This window comes from Chiloscyllium plagiosum, unplaced genomic scaffold (genome assembly GCF_037043375.1).
Source record: "Chiloscyllium plagiosum isolate Xiang-an unplaced genomic scaffold, Cpla_swu_hap1 HiC_scaffold_6, whole genome shotgun sequence".
Classification (NCBI taxonomy): Eukaryota; Metazoa; Chordata; class Chondrichthyes; order Orectolobiformes; family Hemiscylliidae; genus Chiloscyllium; species Chiloscyllium plagiosum.
In genome coordinates, this window is record NW_028270144.1 from 93680188 (window position 1) to 93699719 (window position 19532).

Here is a 19532-nt window from a genome sequence, read left to right on the forward strand (position 1 = left end):
TACCAGGAATACAATTATATAAGGAGGCAGAGACAGGATAGATTAACAGTGAGAAAATGGCATAGATGTTGAATAGATATTCTGTATCTGTCTTTATGAGAATGCAGGACTTAAGTCACAATGGACGTGTCAGCACTCTACACCAGCATCCCCCATGATGACAGCATCAGGGCAACAGCCTCAGTACTCAATACTAATAACTGTGAACCTCCGAGCACCACGTTACAACTCATCCGCTTCATCCTCTTATCACAACGTTTCTACCTTTCACAACCAGTTTTTAGATTAGATTAGATTACTTACAGTGTGGAAACAGGCCCTTCGGCCCAACAAGTCCACACCGCCCCGCCGAAGCGCAACCCACCCATACCCCTACATTTACCCCTTACCTAACACTACGGGCAATTTAGCATGGCCAATTCACCTGACCTGCACATCTTTGGACTGTGGGAGGAAACCGGAGCACCCGGAGGAAACCCACGCAGACACGGGGAGAATGTGCAAACTCCACACAGTCAGTCGCCTGAGGCGGGAATTGAACCCGGGTCTCTAGCGCTGTGAGGCAGCAGTGCTAACCACTGTGCCACCGTGCCGCCCACTGTGCCGAACTGCCGCCCAGTTCTTCATCCAGACACACAGAACGGCCATGACGAACAAATTTGCACCCCAATATGCCAACATTTTCAATGACAAGTTCGAACAAGACCCCTTTTCTGCACAGGGCCTCCAACCAACACTATACACACCAGATATATTGAAGACATTTTCTTCCTCTGGATCCATGGCGTGGAGTCACAGAAATAACTACACAGTGATATCAACAAGTTTCATCCCACCATCAGACTTACGATGGACTACACTTTAGTATCTGTCACATTCTCGGACACAAGCGTCTCCATCAAGGATGAGCACCTCACCATACTGCAAACCCATAGATAACCTCATGATGTTACATTTCTCTAGCTTTCACCCAAAACATATTAAAATAGCCATCCACTATGGACAAGCCCTTTGCATACACTGGATCTGTTAAGACGAGGAGGAATGTGACAGACACTTGAAAGAGCTCAAGGATGCCGTCAAAAGAATAGGGTAGGATGCTCAACTCATGCTACAGTGAGAAACCGTAATGATCGCCTCAGGAGAGACACAGGCTGCAACAGATAGGGTACCCTTCATTGTCCAGTACTTCCCGGGAACCAAATGCCTACGCCATGTTCTTCACAGTCTTCAATGCATTATCAATGAGGATAAGCACCTCACCGAGACCTTCCCTACGCCTCCACTCCTCGCCTTGAAACAACCACCAAACCTGAAACAGATCAGCAAACTGCCTAGCCTTCAAGACGACAACTCTGTACAACCCTGTTGTGGCAGCTGCAAGATGTGTCAAAGTCTCGACACGATAACACCATTACACGTGGCGACACCTCCCACCACCATGTACGTATTGAGTACTCGTGTGACTCGGCAAGGATGCTCTGAGGCATAGTACATTGGCGAGACTGAGCAGATGCTACGACAACGGATTAATGGACACTGCGCAACAGCCACCAAGCAAAACTGTTCCCTCCCAGTCAGGGAACACTTCAGCGGTCCAGACATTCGGCCTTGGACCTTCAGGTGACCATCCTCCATGGTAGACTTCAAGACAAGCAGAGTGACTGAGCAGAAGCTGATAGCAAAGTTCAGTACTCATGGGAATGGCTTCAACCAGGACCTTTGGTTCATGTCACACTACAGGTGATCCCATTGCACGGTACAGTCTCTCACATACACACATTCCTACATACTCACACTCATACACAAGCTCTCTCTTTCTCACTCATATGCACACAGAGATACCCCCTCGCACTCACACCCATACACACACCCTCTCACAGACACATACCCCATCACACTCACACTTAACCAAGCTTACACGCATACATGAACACACACAGTCTATCATGTGCACTCACACCCACGTGTCCACACTCACATGTACTCTCACTGTCTCTCCTACATGCACATTGAAGTTTATGGGGTGCATTTGTTTTTGCAGAATTACATTTTATTTTGCTCAAAGTTCTGGGATTAACATATAAAGAACAGAAACCAGCATATCCAATTCTAAAAGATAAAAGATTTAACCTAAAATTGTTTAATGCATCATACCACTGTGACATGGACTCCTTTGGCTATAAATTCTGTGATTATGATCTTACCCTCAACAACCATATGATGAAGGAGTGGCGCTCTGAAAGCTAGTGCTTCCAAATAAACCTGTTGGACTACAACCTGGTGTTGTGTGATTTTTACCTTTGTCTACCCCAGTCCAACACCAGCACCTCAAGCCAGTACTTAAGATCAGCAGAGAAAGAAGTATTGGGGAAACCTAAAGTATTAAAATCCAAAAAAGGTCAAGCTCTGATGTGCGATATCCTGGAAATCTAAAGGAACATGTTGTGATAAGTGTCACTACCACTGTGTTACAGGGAAGAAATTGACATCTTATGGTCAGATTTTCAGGAGCTAGGAAGGTAATTAGAATGTAGGATCTCAAAAAAGGTAGTAACTTCTAGATTACTCCCACTTTCATGTCTCAATGAGATTAGCAATAGGAAGATAGGTTGGATCGATTTGTGGTTTGAGGCATGGTGCAGGAGAGAGAGTGTCATATTTTAGGGGTATCATGATCACCTTTGGGACAGAGATAAATATTCAAAAGTAACAAGTTTCACTTCCACAGGACAGTGACCAAAATCCTTGTGGGAGCTTCACTAGTCTGGTCAGGGAGGGGTTAAATTAAGTACAAGAGAAATAAAGTACAAAGGTAGCGAGTGAGTGTATCAAGTAAGGAAGTAGAACCATATCAAATAGGAACAGATTAAGAAGGTCTGTGAAGAACACAAAGATGTTGATAATACATGTAGGCAAATGCACAAAGTATTAATAATAAAATGATTTTCTAAAAGCCCCAAGGACTGAATAATTAATATTCAAATTTACAACACGTTCAGGAAGGACAGTAAAATGTATTGTGGCGCTGAAACGAGAGAATGCCCTTTTGAGGAGAGTGACAAAATCTATTTGATGATGGTTATGAAGATCAAGCTATGATTATGCTACTAGGAACCTCTAAATAGTAGTTCCAAATTTGCAATGAAATCACAGAAGTCCAAAATCCATAAACTAGCAATTTTAGGGAAAGTTCGAATACAGGTTGTACCTCCCTAATGCAACAGCTTTGGAACTGGTCTTTGCTGGACCAAAGAATTTGCTGGACTATGGAAGTCACAATCAGGTCAAAACAATCAGAAATCAAATACAAGTTACTCAGTTTAGAGCCACAGCCAATTTTAGAAGTTCAATGAAAAGTATTAAGTATACTTAATGCACAGACACAAGCAATGACCGCACCTTCACTTGTATCGATCTTAATGGATGAATCATTTTCTAATTGCCACCCAAAACAGGAGTCAGGACACTCAAACTGCACAAAGTACAACAAAAAATACAATGAATGAAGATTGATACCCAGCCACTAGATGTCACCCCAGGGAAAACCAGAAGTACTGCAGGTATCTGACCACAGATGTTACCTGTACCCAAACAGTGACTGGGATAATTGTTGAAAAACATATTATCCAAACTTATTTCCTGCACTCATCAGAATAAATGCAAGAATGCCACATTGCAAATAATCAACACAATTTATACTACAAAAAGAGGAAGGAGTGCTGATTGGTCAAAAGTTGCCATTGAGAAAGCACCAGGAACCTACAGAGTTCCTATGATACTGCACGAGACATGAACATATTAGCAGAGACCTAAATAACAATATATCTTATTTCCAGGAATGAGTCATCTTGAGAGCTTGACCAATTATCTTAAATTAGTTGTTAATTCAAATTGTTCCACAAGTCTGTTCATTCATGCCTCAAATTTAACACTAGGCATTTTGCTCTGGGTTTTGCCACATTCAGCCTGGATGAGCACAGTTTGCATGCTCCCTTATATGAGCAATGGAAGAAACATGCAGCTGATTGAAAACTGACTCTTTGATTGCTCTTAATAGGCAACGTATAGGACATATTAAACCAGTGGAGTGCGATGTGAATCAGTGATGGGATCCCAGCTATTCCCATTCGATATTCATCGCTTAGATGACAAAATGAAAGATTAAACGCATCCAAGTTTGCTAATGGTGTACAGCCAAGGTGGAATGTAAGGGAATAATGAATTGCAAACAGACATAGACAACCAAAAGGAATGGGAGATGGAGTATAATGTATGGATACGTGATGTTCTTTAGTAACAAAAATAGAAAAGCAGATTTTTTTTTTAAAAAAGGCACCGAACTATTAAAATGGCCACATTCAGAGAAATTTGGATGTAGTCTTACAAAAGGACATAGAAAGTTAGCATGCAGGTAGGTATAGCAAACAATTAGGAACAAAGTTTGCATAACCTCTACTACAATGGGTTTGGAGTACAATTTTACGAAGGGCTGGTGAGACAACATCCAACATAATTGGCACAGTTTTGATTTTCATATCTTAGCAAAAATGTCCAAGTCTTCAAAGTGGTACAACAGAGGCTTATTAGATAAGTTTCTGAGATAAGAAAATGAATGATGTGAGATTGAACAAATTGACCCATGTCTTGTTGTAGGGTTTAGAAAAGTGAGAGGTGATCTCATTAAAGCTTATCAAAGATTCTGAAGTGGTTTGACATTATGGACAGTTTTTTCAAACTCCTGGATGGGGTATTGCATCAGTCACTTTGTAAGGCGAGGATATAGGCAAATTATTTCTAAACAACAAAAGATGACAGGTTAGTTTCAAACTGACTTCAGCTAGTTTATAAGTAGGCTTAAGGTTGCCAACTAGTTGAACATATTCCTGGATATTTGATCACATAACCACTACTGAAGATAACCGTTTACATCCTTAGGAGATTCAAATTAGAGGCAAATGCAAACAAGAGTTAAGTCTTTTCAGCCATTAATGTTCTGAACAATGGCAAAAAAGTTGGGGGAACCATGCCAGATTATCAGCAAGGAGATTCCCGATATTGAAGTCCCATTTATCATAGCAGCATTAAAAGGTGAGATGAGATTTTGCTTAGTAGCAGCAAGAGGCCAATTTAAATGCATTAACATCTTCATTACAGTATTACATCATTTCATCTCATTGGTATGCAGCTTCCCCAGTCACCCACATGCCAGATAGAAACTAGACAGCAGCAATTCCCTACATGAAAGTCAGAGCAAAAACGTGATGAGTCCAGCTTGTTATGGCCCTCTGTTGGATAGAAGTTCCACATTCCAGGGGACACTCCAAGGCCAATGACTGCATCACCTCCTGTCCACCAGGTTACTATTGGCAACCAAAGCTGGAGCCAATTTCCCCATGTCCGTTGCTCCAGATATGTAATGGCTAGACTTTAAAAGAAGGCACTGGCACAATGAACCTTGTGAGATTCCAGAAGTGGCCAGTACTTCTGCCTGTGGCAAGTAGGAGAATATAATGAGCAAGACATAGTATATTGGTAGAGGAAAGTTTGGGAAGATAGTGTGAGAAAGCTTGTTGCAGCTCATAGCTAGAAACCCTGACACTTAACTGATTTCTGGTAAAATTCAGCCCAAGGTTTCTGCTCCCCAAAGTTGACTTTATCTTAGAACTGTAGTATAACATAACAATTAGCCTCAGCTCTTGCAGCATAAGACAAGATCCCAGCTTCTGACCATTTTTGGGGCTTACAATGATAGTCCAGTTTTACTCAAATCACAAGAAAATACATGGATTAAACTTACATGTGTATAAAAGATATGCTTACCTATTTTTACTTCAGGATAAGGTAGAGTTTGGGGATTGCTGTAAAAAGCTTCTAGTTCAAATGGATTTTCTCTGGAGAAAGTGAGGGCCTTTGAAAACGGCACTGGATGGTTTCTGGAGAAGACTTCATGACTGCTAATAGACAATGAAAACTGCATTTCAAAAGAGTGTACAAGTAACTCAGCAATTGCCATTTTCAACTAGGTTAATGACGCTTCGAAATAATAGCAATCTATGCATCCTAAACCATTATACAATTAGTTCTTTTGTTGAAAATCTTAACAGGAAATTAACATACATTTAAAAAAATTGTCAACTGGAAATTGGACTCTTACCCCTCCAGTTCATCTCCTTCTGCTATCCATTTTAAGGATATTGGGAATGGTAGTACATCCGTTATGGAGAATTCACGTACTTTAAAAGCAGGTGAAAGCATTGCGCACTATAAACAGGAGTAATAAAAAAGTATCATATGTTAGAACATCCTTCCACATAAATCCAAAATTACTTTACAACATAGAAGATAGGCAGCCCATTACACCAACATTTTCACCCCCTCACTTCCAGAATTATATACATTTCCCTACAATTCCCCTTAAGGTTTCATTCCTATTTGCAAATCTTCAACCATGTTTCACTGATATTGATGTCTTAAATTAGTAGTCAAATGAATCAAATTTTCTGTTCAATGTACGGTTGAAGTGTGAACTGGGAAGCATTAAACATGGTAGACAGGACATGAACCCAGGGAGATTGCTTCCATTCCAGATATCAAAAAACTGCATCAGCATTGAAAAATAGAAAGGGCAGATTGCGAGCTGGTGTCCCAGTGTTGCTGGAGCCTAAGTCAGCATTTCAGTCCTTCCAAAATTTTCATGGAGTCAGACCAGTTTTGGAAAGTGATGGGATTTATGAATAAGGGACCAGATTTTGAAATTCAATCATATGAAAGGCAAACCCAGAAGGTTCTGCCAACTTCTCAGATCATACTGAAATTCATAGATTGTACGTTTTACTACAGCGAATGATGATAGAGCTTTCCTTTGAAAAGGCCAATAAATAACGTGGCTGCCAGATGATCATGTTTGGTGTTATTGGGATCTTGTTATCCTTTTGGCTGGCATTTTTCTTTCATTTATCTTCATCAGTCTTGGAATTTCTGCAAAATTAATCTTTGAAATAAAACAATAAAACTGCTCATTTTGTTCCCGTGATCTGACTTTAAACATGCTTCTTTATATGAACTGCTTGCATGTTAGGTGCGTCCAGGAGGATTTTTAAAAACAGTATGTGGATAGTGCCGTGAGGAAGGGCACTATCCTGGACCTGGTATGGGGTAAATTATCAGCTTAGGCAAAAAAAATGCATACCCAAGGTCTAGGCAACTTAAAACTGACAAAATTCTTGAAGAATATAGAGAAAGTAAGAAGGCAAGGGAGGAAATAACTGGGGTCTGGACAGGTATCTTTGCATCCTCTTAGGCCTCGGGCAAGGTTCTAAAGGACCAGAAAACGGCCAATGTTGTTCTTCTGTATGAGGAGAGAAACAGAGATAATGTACATAATTACATGCTGCTGAACCAAACATCAGAGGTGGGGATGCTGTTGGATAAGATATTGAGACAAGATTTATTCATATTTGGAAGTGAATGGACTCATTAGTGATAGGCAGCATGAGTTTGTATGGTGAAGATTATGTCTCACCAACTTGACTGAGTTTTTTGGGGAGGTGACAAGAATGATTGAGGGAAGGGCAGTGGCTATTGTCTACATGGACTTCAGTAAGACATCTGATAAGGTACGTCATGGCAGGCTGGTACAGAAAGTACAGTCTCATGGGATCAGGGATGAACTGGCTAGATGGATACAAAACTGGTTTGGTCATAGAAGACAAATAGTAGCAATGGAAGGATGCTTCTTGGAATGGAGATTTCTTAAAAGTGAGGTAGTTAATTCTGAAGCAAGGGTGATTAATTTGAATAAAGGGAACCTATGATGACATAAGGCACAAATTCATTGAGGTGGATTGGGAAAATACATTAAAAAAGCATGACTGTAAATTAACAGTTTTTAAAGAATGGCTTACAGCAATTATTTATTCCTTCAAGGTGCACAAACGCAAAGAGGTCATTTAACCATAATTAAAAAAGAAATTTCAAGATTCCATTTGATTCAAAGACAAGGCCTATGAAGTGGCCAGACAGTGCAGTAATCCTGAGAATTGGGGAGTTTAGAGAATATACAAGAGGAGGACCAAGAAACTGTTCAGGTAGAATCTATTACAAAGGATAGGATAAGTAGGTAGCTGGTTGACAATGATCTGTTGAGCACAGTCAGCGTGGATTTGAAAATAGGAAATCGTGTTTGACAAGGTTGGAGTTTTGATTTGAAGATGCTATTAATCAAATGTATAAAGAAGAGCCAATGGACGTAGTACACTTAAATTCTGCAACATCCTCCTTCTTGCCCTAGGAAGTTGGTTAAAAAAATTAAAGCATATGGGACAGGAAATAAATATAGGCATGGATTAATGTTTTCTATTTACTAGCCAACCCGAGAATGGGAATTAGTGGGTCTCTCTCATGCTGGCAGATTGTGATTGATAGTGTACCACAATGTATAGTACTTGGCTGTCAGCTGTCCACAATATGTATCAATGATTTGGAAGTGGGGACTAATTGTAATATTCCCAAATTTGTTGACAATACAAAGATAAGTGGGAATATGTTGTGGGAAAGATATGAATTGGCTCCAGGAGGATTTGGTTAAGCTTACTGAATGAGCAACAACTTGACAGATAGAATATAATGTAGAAAAATGTGAGACTATTCATTTTGGTAGGAAGAACAGTGGTGAGGAATATTTCTTAAATGATAAGACATTGAAACTGTAGATGTACAAAAGGGACAGAGGTGTCCTTGTCAGTAAGTCACTGAGGGCTAACATGAAGGTGTAGTAAGCTACCAGGAACCTAACAGAATGTTAGCCTTTAGTGCAAGACTATTTTAGCAAAGGAGTAGGGAAGACTTGCTGCAATTACTTGGTTAAACAACATCTGGAGTATCATGTGCAGTTTTGGTCTCCTTGTCTTACAGAAGATATTATTGCCATAGAGAAAGTGCTATGAAGGTTCACTAGACTTATTCCTGGGAAGGTGGGATTGTGCAATTAAGACAGATTGGGTAAAATGCAACCTGGAGTTTCGAAGAATGAGCAATGATCTCTTTGAAACATCCAATTTACTTAAAAAGGACATATGGGGTAAATGCAGGCAAGATATTTACCCCAGTTGGGGAGTCAAAATCAGGAAACACAGTTTTGAAGCATGGGAGGACGAGAGAAGAAATGATTTTACTCAGAGGGTTATGAACTTTTGGAATTCTCTACCAGAGACAGCTGTCAGTTTTTGAGTATGTTTAAGGTAGCGATTAATAGATTTCTGATCACCAGTGGCTTACAGGATTATGGGGATCGGGTGAGTAAAAACGCATTGAAATGTTTGGCCATTCATGATTGTATTGAATGGTGGGCAATCTTAACAGGCCTAATGGTCTATTCCTATTCTTATGCTTTCAACCCTTATCCAATCCAAGAACATTCTGGGTAACTGTGGAGATAAACATCTTTTAAGGTACAGTATTTGGATAAACAAATTTATCCAGCTACGAACATACCAATTAGAAAGAGTGTTAGGCATTTAGCCCCTTGAGCCCATTCCATCATTAGGGTTGTGGCTGATCTGATTACACTACATTCCTGCTTATGCACCAAACCTTGCTTATCGAGAATATATTTTAGTTTTTTGTTATGTTTAGCCATAAGAAGTAACAGTCAAGAATATATCATTTACTGACTCTTAATTCAAATATTATTATTCAAATAATAAAATGAAATAGCCCATTTCCCTTTCCTGGTCCACAAAATCAATTTAATACATATTACATATACTTATAGGATAAATAGACCAAGGTTATTAAATAAAATAATCAAAGTTGAAGGCTGAAGCTGTTCCCTTAAATTCCTAGTATATTTGTTTAAGAGCAAAATACTCTTGGAGAAAGTGAGGACTGCAGATGCTGGAGATCAGAGCTGAAAGATGTGTTGCTGGAAAAGTGCAGCAGGTCAGGCAGCATCAAAGGAGCAGGAGAATCGACGTTTCGGGCATAAGCCCTTCTTCATTCCTTCCTGAAGGGCTTATGCCCGAAATGTTGATTCTCCTGCTCTTTTGATGCTGCCTGACCTGCTGCGCTTTTCCAGCAACACATTTTTCAGCAAAATACTCTTGCCAGATTAAGAAGATTTTGTTGCAGTTTCTAATTATTTTTATTGTTTAGAATTCAAGCAGACAATCTGCAGTGAACAAGCTTATAAGTATTTTAATCGAAGTTTTACCTGCAAAGCACAGCCTCTGGCCACTGCTTCATCAGCATTGAGTGTAGTGCTGACAGCCTTTTCAAAAAAATTTGCTATCCTTTCTTTGACTGCAGGAATACGTGTGGACCCTCCAATGATCTCAACGGCATTAATATCTCCAAGTTTGAGTTGTGTTTGTTCCATAACTGACTGCAGAGGTCTCTCCACTCTCTGCAGCAGGTGTGCAGATAACTCTTCAAAGTGAGTTCTGGAGGAAAACAGATTGATGGGCTACTGATCATTTAAAACAAAAATCAACTTTTAAAGGAATGCATATAATAGATTGTGCATGTAGAATTTTTGAAAGTGAAATCTAAAACTTAAAAGATAAATATTACAAGTCTCTTCTACACTAATAAGCTAGTCTCATTAACAAAGTACAGTGCCTTCCTTTTTCAGAGTACAGTAAATGAATAACATCTCTGGTTTAATAATTAGTGGCTATAGGTGGCTAGGCAGTGGTCTTAGGTAGCTGGTTTAGAGAATGAAAGCAACACAATGATAATGTTCCACTGGGGTATGCTAGTTCATAATACTTTAAACTGTACACACATGCTGTACAATATTTTAATTAATTTACTTTGCACTTACCGATTCATCTTTCCAGTTACATCCAGGTCATTCATGAAGCACTCAATGTTCAAAGGAATATCCATGGAGTTGGCACTCATGAGTTTCTTCAGCTTCTCACACTCTTGATACAGCCGCAATAAGGCTCGGATTTTAGACTTTACATTTAAATTGTACCTCTTTTTGAATTCAGTACAAAAATACTCAACTAATACTTCGTCAAAATCTTGGCCTCCTAGTTGTGGATCAAAAGCAGTTGCAAGTACCTTAATGAAAAAATAAATGGAATTTAGCTTACTTCTGAACTTTGGTAATTTTACAAATATAGAGTTTTCAGAAAAACTTTCTCGAATGCTTTTCAGGTCAGGAATGACTTTAAAATCTTTGTGCATCATATCAAATGCTTGGATAGTATTTTCCACATCCCTTTACTTAAGATAACAATCAAGCTGCTTGACCAGTAAAATTAGATTAGATTACATTACATTACAGTGTGGAAACAGGCCCTTCGGCCCAACAAGTCCACACCGACCCGCCGAAGCGTAACCCACCCATACCCCTACATCTACCCCTTACCTAACACTACGGGCAATTTAGCATGGCAATTCACCTGACCTGCACATCTTTGGACTGTGGGAGGAAACCGGAGCACCCAGAGGAAACCCACGCAGACACGGGGAGAATGTGCAAACTCCACACAGTCAGTCGACTGAGGCGGGAATTGAACCCGGGTCTCTGGCGCTGTGAGGCAGCAGTGCATCCGGAAGACTGAACATTTGGCATATTACCTAAATGTTACAAGATTAATCCACCCATTACCTTATCAGTAAGTACTTAAGACCAGTGCTGATTCTTTTATATAAAATGTTTTCAATTCAAAGCTCATTCAAAATTGGCAAGAACTAGAATATTTAACAATGGTTTGCACCAGATAATTTCTATTTCTTCCAAAACAGATAAGAGTACTGTACAGCAACTTGCAGCTGATACTTATGCTCTTCTGGCTAATCCAAAATGCATCGAGTTTTTTTTGGAAGGTTTTTCAAGGTGAGGCCTGGTGGGTTTTCTCATCCTATTTAAATCAAATTTGCCTTATTAGCATGCCCATTTGGCATCTCTCTCACACCAATCTCTAGCCTATCTTACCAGTGTCATTCCTGGAACAACTTGCTACTCAGTGGAAGTCTGCTGAAACTCTAGCATCCCTGGAAGCCAGGTCATCTTTGAAATGCCACAGTACTCTTCAAAGCACACAGTGAGTCTGAAGCTGCCCTACAGTTTCTGATATTTGTCCTGCACATGGTAAACAAGGAAAGATCAGAACTGCCTTTTTCAGCATGGTACTGGAGATTCAAGTAGATGGGAGGTGCCAATATAGGACTTTCTGTCCTCAGCACAAACATTGAAGGCCGTGACACCAGGCCAAGCCAACCTCATTATAGGTTGTCCCAAGGTTAAAGCAGTCTCAGCCATCCAGAAGAATGCACAGCAAGGTCTGTGTCCTTCTCTACTCTGCCAAGCTAGTCTAAATTTCCAAAAGAATATATGACTTTCTACAGAATGTTTACTAGCTCTGGTCTACAGATGGTCCTTGTGGCTTCAAAAACCAAATCTGTGTGATGATGATCAGCATCTTATATTTTTTTTGCCCTTTCTCTTCCTCCCACACATCCTTCAATTTCCAAATATGTTTTGGCGTCAATCTCAAGCTGCTGGAATGCTGCCTTTGAGTTGTAACTTTGGGTCATTCTTTCAAGCAAGGAAAGCTCCAGGAGGCTACATATTTGAGTATCATTTTTTGTGAAATTAGTCTTGGCAAATGACGATCATTTGAACCCAGTAGTACAGACACAGGTGATTAATTTGGTTAATTTCATGTGATACCATTGTTCTAGAACTGAGTTAGATTGAATGAAAATTTTCCAAGTTAGTCATGAGCTGAATTTGAAATAGTCTCTTCACTGGGGCATGTTTAGAGTTGAAACACTGATTTTCTGCCTCTTTGACATTTGGCTGTCAGCATCATGGTGCATAGATTTGAAAGACTCAAAAGCTGTAAAGAGATCATAAATCTCTTCAGGGACTGACTATGAATCTTCTTATGAAAGCAGCAGGACTGTCAAGCATCTGAAAATCACCACAAAACATTGCAGATGATAATGGTAAGTGTTTTATAATACCAGTTGATATCATTATTAGACAATGTCCAATCTCAGGCTTAAGTGACTTAAGTGCAAGGCTTTTTACGTTTTTTCTGCTACCATGCATGCATAGTAACCTAAAGAGGGCAGCTTGTATGCAGCCTGTGTGGGAAATTTCAGATTGCAACGCAACTTAAAAAGAACATTGTACCTTATCCAGAGACTGGCAAGATGCGCAATCACAGGAGTAGTTGAGGCAAACTAAATAAAAGCATTTACCAAGAAGCTAAAATGTAGAGCGAGAACAGAATTGAGGAATAAACTTGGAGGAGTGCAGTTAGATAGAAACTCAAATAAGTGAGTGAGCTGAGTGGCCTCTTTCTGCACATTATAATATCTTTGTCATGCATCAATTCAAATTTTGAAAATCTCAGCCAAATAAGAGACCTTTATCTAGCTTATAATCAAGTAACTAAAGAACAGTAGGGTATTTTATGAGCTTCATACAAAATTAATATTAATCAATATCAAAAACAAAAAATACTTGAGACAAATTATCTCAAATGAAAGCAACAATGGGAATTCAAAATTAAACTTCTCAGGGGGCTTAGTAGGGTGAATACCAGGAGCAAAATTCCTCCTGTGGGAGACTAGATATAGAGTAGACAGTTTAAACAATAAGAAGTTTACCTTTAGGATGAAGAGAAGAATGTTTTTCCTTTCAAAGTTTCATTAGCCTATGGAATATTTTTCCTCAACAAGCAGTAGGATCTGGTTCACTGAATATATTCAAGATAGATTTAAATAGATGTTTGAAAGACAGAAGGAATCTGGGGTTATGGGGGAATGATGGGAAAGTGAGAGTTGACACCATAGTCAGATCAACTCTTATCTTACTGAAAAGGTGGAGCAGGTTCAAGGAGTCAAATATTCTATTCCTGCTCCCAAGTCACATTTTTCTTATGCAAAAGTATGCAATAGAAGCTGGAAACTAATAAGTTTTCAGAAGCAGCTTGTCAAAAAGTAATAAAAAAGGATATGTCTGCAATAAACTTCAAAAGATAGTCAGAATATTGCAAGATTTTCTTAGCTGCATTTTCATAAAAGAACAACACAAAATAATTACCTTAAGAGTCCCCTTATTGAAAGCACAGATGCAAACTTGGAATGCTGAATGACCCATATCTGCAAATACAACAATCTTTGGCTTTTCTTCAGGGACTGGTAAATCTGGCTTGTAGATTCCATACGCTAGAGATGCTAAAATATTAAAGGTAGACAATTAAAACCATTTATGTTTGTAAAATAAACTTTATTTATGAAGAAAAAAAATCTGATTCTACATCATACCTGCAGTGGTATCATTCATCAGTCTTAAACAATTCAAGCCTGCAATATAAGCAGCATTTAGCACAGAACTCCTTTCAGCATTGGTGAAAAATGCAGGTACCTACGAAAAGAAATGTTTTAATGTGGTATGAAGTTGCCTTGCCATTCAATACATTGTTTCTTCAACAGTATTATTTTTCTTTTTGTTCTCTGTACAGAGATCTGATCGCAAATTATGCTAGTTTTCAGAAATGCTATTTGTAAGATAGCATTTCTACTCGGACTCATATGCACCCTCCTCAACTTAAAACTTTCATGAACCAATGCAATCAGATTGAAATTCTGAATCAAGATTATACATTAAATATAATCAACAGTGATAACCTGGTACACATTTATTAACAGTTGAAATTGGATATATTCCCAAAAAAATCATTTACAGTAAGTGCACTGACATGTCACGAAAAACGTAAACAGAACCAAATATATTCAAATATGCAAAGCTTCTCCAGAAATTAATTTTTAAAGATTAAAACTTGCCTCATCCTTGTATCTTAAAAAGGTTTCATTTTAAGAACCTTCTCAAAAATCTGCCAGCAGGCACAATTAGCATTAGTGGAAACTCAACAGTGGTTAATTAGTTAATGGCATGTTTTGTTCTTAGGGGAACCTGGCTTCTCACATTAAATTTTTAAAGTAGCACAAATGACTGCATAAACTCACTGCAACATGCCCAAGAAATCTTTCCAACATACTATATAAAAAGACCAAAAGAAGATATGTGTTTGGATCAAATGATGAAGAATGAACTAGAGGAGAGAAGTCCAAACATTATGAAACATCAAATGGCAGCTTCCTGTTTTTGAAAGTTAGGATGAAGGAAACTTACAGCAGATAAAGGTGATTGGTTGCCAACTGCAGAAATGGAGCCTGTATTAAAAGGAGTCCTAGCGACGAAGATCTCCCAGACAATCAGAGATCCCCGCAGCTCCAAAACTGCACAGTGGTGGGTGATGTGGCTGCTGCTGGCACAATAAACCCCAGCCAAGATGGAGGACTATCTCCTGGAAAGGTACTTATGGGAAAGGCAAGTGCTGCTTGGCAGGTGAGATCTCATGAGACGAGGGTTGTTGGGAGGCACTGGCTGGCATGGTCTCTAGAAACCATTGTCCTGTCCCGGGTCCAGTTCCTTGATCTGAATGTCTCCTCCACCCCAGCTCTGTCACAACCAAAGTGACAGTTTGCTGACAGTGGCTAACTGCTTGCACGGAACCATCTTTCTTATCCCTCCTCTAGCTGAAATAATTGCAGATAGGTGGAATAAGGCTCTTATGTGGTCACTAACTGACCACATAGATGCCACAATTGCTGGTGGGAAGATGGACCTTGTCATCTTCAGACAGAACTCAATTCCAGTAAAGGCAGGAAGATGACATCATTCAGGTCCACCAACAGTCCACCTTTCCATCGCTGGGGCAGATGATTGCAGCCATCTCGGTAGCAGTGACAATGAGTTTAGAAGTCAAAAGGAAAATAAAATTAGGAAGGTGAATAAGAACTGTGAAATTAAATTTTCAATGAACAGGAAACAAAATAGCAATTATTTTACAGGCAGCGCAATAAAAAACATGTTAAAAGAATAAAGGCCATTATAGGGGACAAAAAGGATTAAGCCACAGTAAACAAAATTAAACAATTAATTTACTTTGTTACTTAGAAATGAGCTGGAACAGGTGAAAAGAGCAATGTGTATTTAAAATTTATAAAAGGGTACATTTGAATAATCTAAATCAAACAATCTCAAAAAAGGATAATGCCCCTAATCCAGATGGATTGCATCCATACATTTTAAAAGCATCTATGGAAGAGATACCAGAGAAAGTCGGTTAGTTCAGTTGGCTAGAGTGCGATGCAGAATGATGCCAATGACATGGGTTCAATCCCCTGCGCCGACTGATGGTTCATGGAGGCCTGCCTCCTCACCTTGCCCCACGCTTGTAGAGTGGTGCCTCTCAAGCTGTATATAACCAATTGTCCCTCTATAATGGAGAGAAAGAGAGATGCCTGTGGTCCTTTGTGGATTATGGCTAATTAAATTACTACACACATTTAATAACTCATTAGAAAAAGGGGCCAGAGGACTGGCAAATAGCGAAGTTAATACTTATTTTTATGGAAGAGGACAGAATTATAGACCAGTCAGCTCAACATTAGTGGTAGGCAAAACAGTGGAAGCCCTACTTAAGTACAGAATATTTGAACATCTAGAAATGAAAATATAATGAACAGTCAGCACAGATTGCAGAAGGGAATTCTTATTTGATCAACCTTACTGATTTTTTTTTTTGAGTTAAGAGACAGCAGAAATGCCAACGCAGTAGATATAAATACATCTGTATTTTCAAACGGTTATGATAAAAGTGTCCTTTTATCTGTCTTTTGGCAGAATCAACCTAAAAGTACGAGCTTACTATGTTTATATAAGTAAAAACATACAGATCTAGACATTTGCGTTTAAAAAAAATAAGTGTAATGCTATTGAGCCGTGGAACCGAACTCGATTACAAAATGCAAGTGAAGAAGATATGTACATGGTTATAATCCTGAAGCAAAGAAAACACACCTAATAGGATTTTCAAACGGTGCTACAAGTTACAAATCAGCTAAGTCTGGAATGGTTTAAGAAATAAATTTGCATAATTATGAAAGATCTGCTTTTTAAAACAAAATAAATGGCTGCATGAAAACTCAACATGGCCACCTAATACTTGCACAGCAAGAGGACCTATATGTGGTAGTGAGTTAAAGTGTGCCATAATATCCCTTTACCTCTTTCATTTTATACATTTTGATTTTCATCCCAACTACTCTATCAAATTTTAAGCTTAATGTCAATTCTGACATTATTTTAGAGCATCTTTTGGTGCCTTTCGAAAGCTTTTATAAAATGCTAGAAGTTAATCAGTTAAACAAGAAATCATGTCTTAGCAAACCATGAAACAAATTATTCCACTATGACAAATCGAAATAACTATATACAGAACAACTTTGATTATCCAAACATCAATTATCCAAATTTTGGATTATCCAAACTAGAGCTCAAGGTCCCCTAAAATCGCTACCCATTATCCGAACAAAAACACTCCTCAACCGCCTCATTTGGATAATCGAGGTTGTTCTGTATACCAAATCTTATTAGTAATAATAAATGCTTGTAGTCTGAATCTTCCAGTCTCCAAATGGGCAATTTCTCTGCTGCCTTGGATCCACTAAAAGGCCTCCAATTCTGAGTTAATATTGGAGACATTGTAAAGTTCCAATGTATTTAACAGAGTAGTTAAATATTGAGCAGATGAAACCTCGTCCAACTAGGTTACTCAAGAGCTGACAGCCAATTGCCACGGTGATTTCCTCCCCCCACAACTAATTCTGCAGACCATCTGATTAATCATCAACTGACAGATTACCTTGCCACCTATCTGCTTGCTAAGTCTCATTCCTGTCGTTCTACCCACTCTGCCCATTCACTAATCCATTCAACAGCTTACTAACAGCGAAAAATTATATTTGCTTTATGGTAGCTAGTGCAATATACAAGGAACTGTACCCATCTGTCCCTGAGTCTGTGTTCATTGAAATCTGAGGGATGAAGAATGCTACACATGCATGTACACACATAAAAACCAAGCAGCCCTGAGTTAGAAAAATCTTGAACAGAGCACAATCCTATATTGGTTACTTTACTTGAAAGCTCAGACCTATCCTACAAGCATAGAAACAGGATTTGCAGTGGACCATTAACCTGAGAATTGTTATGTAATTTAATCAAGTCAAAGTGGATCTACAATCTAACCAATGTTCCCTGTAAGTTGCTTTGCTAAGCATATGAAGCCACTCCGATGTTCCGTGCACAGCGATCCAGGTGCTGACAGAGTGCAGCACTGACTTCTAGGTCTGGATGTTGCTGCTGTGCATGGAACCTCAGAAGGCTCTACTGTAGAAACTAAAAATTACAGGGAACGCTGGACCTAACTCCATGTGCCTGCCAATGGTGGGATATGAATGAGGCTTGTTAATGAGGTAATTAAAAGCAATTATCCTTGAGCTTTCCTTAATATATTGACAGCCCACAAATTAAATGAAGTTTCATTGTTTTCACAACCATCAAGTCTGTTCAGTTTGGGTTTACCAACATACTAGGGGTGCGCAGTGATAATACTGGGGATTTCTCATCATCAGGCATTCTGCCCAAATTGAGAGGCACAGCATTAAGGGAATGTGGGACCAGAAAGACCTCTACTTTTTTAAATCCTTCTCTAATGTCACCTACATGATCCCCATTCCATCCCTACCTGACCAGAGTCAGGGGTCCAGCAACAATCTCTGGCATAGTCCCTGCAGCATGAGTGGATGTGACGATTTTCCATGATGCTCCTGCTGACAACAGAGAGCTGTAGCCCTCTGAATGACCAGCAGTTTTTGATATACATGACTTAAGACAATAGGTGCAGGAGTAGGCCATTCTGCCCTTGAGCATGCACCACCATTCATTATGATCATGGCTGATAATCCTCAATCAATATCCTTGTCCTGCCTTATCTCCATAACCCTTCATTCCACTATCCTTGAGAGCTCTATCCAACTCTTTCTTAAACGAATCCAGAGACTGGATTCTGCCTTCTGGGGCAGAGCATTCCACACACCCACCACTCTCTGGGTGAAGAGGTTTCTCCTCATCTCTGTCCTAAATGGCCTACCCCGTATATTTAAGCTGTGTCCTCTGGCTCAGGACTCACCCATCAGCGGAAACATGTTTCCTGCCTCCAGAGTGTCCAATCCTTTAATAATCTTATACGTCTCAATCAGATCCCCTCTCAGTCTTCTAAACTCAAGGGTATACAAGCCCAGCCGCTCCAATCTTTCAACATAAGATAGTCCCGCCATTCCAGGAATTGACCTTGTGAACCTATATTGTACTCCCTCAATAGCCAGAATGTCTTTCCTCAAATTTGGAGACCAGAACTGCACACAATATTCCAGGTGCGGTCTCACCAGGGCCCTCTACAGCTGCAGGAGAACTTCTTTGCTTCTATACTCAATTCCTCTTGTTATGAAGGCCAGCATGCTATTGGCTTTCTTCACTACCTGCTGTACCTGCATGCTTACCTTCATTGACTGGTGTACAAGAACAACCAGATCTCTTTGTACTGCCCCTTTACCTAACTTGACTCCATTTAGGTAGTAATCTGCCTTCCTGT

At 39.4% G+C, this 19532-nt stretch overlaps 1 protein-coding gene across 6 annotated transcripts in view; it reads right to left on the reverse strand.

Moving 5' to 3' along the window:
- LOC122550789 (heat shock protein 105 kDa-like) overlaps positions 1 to 19532 on the reverse strand; it is a 90984-nt gene that overhangs the window by 35505 nt on the left and 35947 nt on the right. For 4 of the 6 annotated variants that reach the window (XM_087988213.1, XM_043692047.2, XM_087988212.1 and 1 more), the window contains 6 exons: positions 14296 to 14395; positions 14072 to 14205; positions 10826 to 11070; positions 10214 to 10442; positions 6158 to 6264; positions 5824 to 5957 (listed from right to left, as the gene is read on the reverse strand). In XM_087988213.1, coding sequence (XP_087844339.1) covers positions 5824 to 5957; positions 6158 to 6264; positions 10214 to 10442; positions 10826 to 11070; positions 14072 to 14205; positions 14296 to 14395 — 949 coding nt within the window. Of the gene's footprint in view, positions 1 to 5823; positions 5958 to 6157; positions 6265 to 10213; positions 10443 to 10825; positions 11071 to 14071; positions 14206 to 14295; positions 14396 to 15163; positions 15260 to 16147; positions 16283 to 19532 lie in introns of those variants that run through there. The other 2 variants (XM_087988216.1, XM_087988217.1) reach the window with 2 other exon arrangements.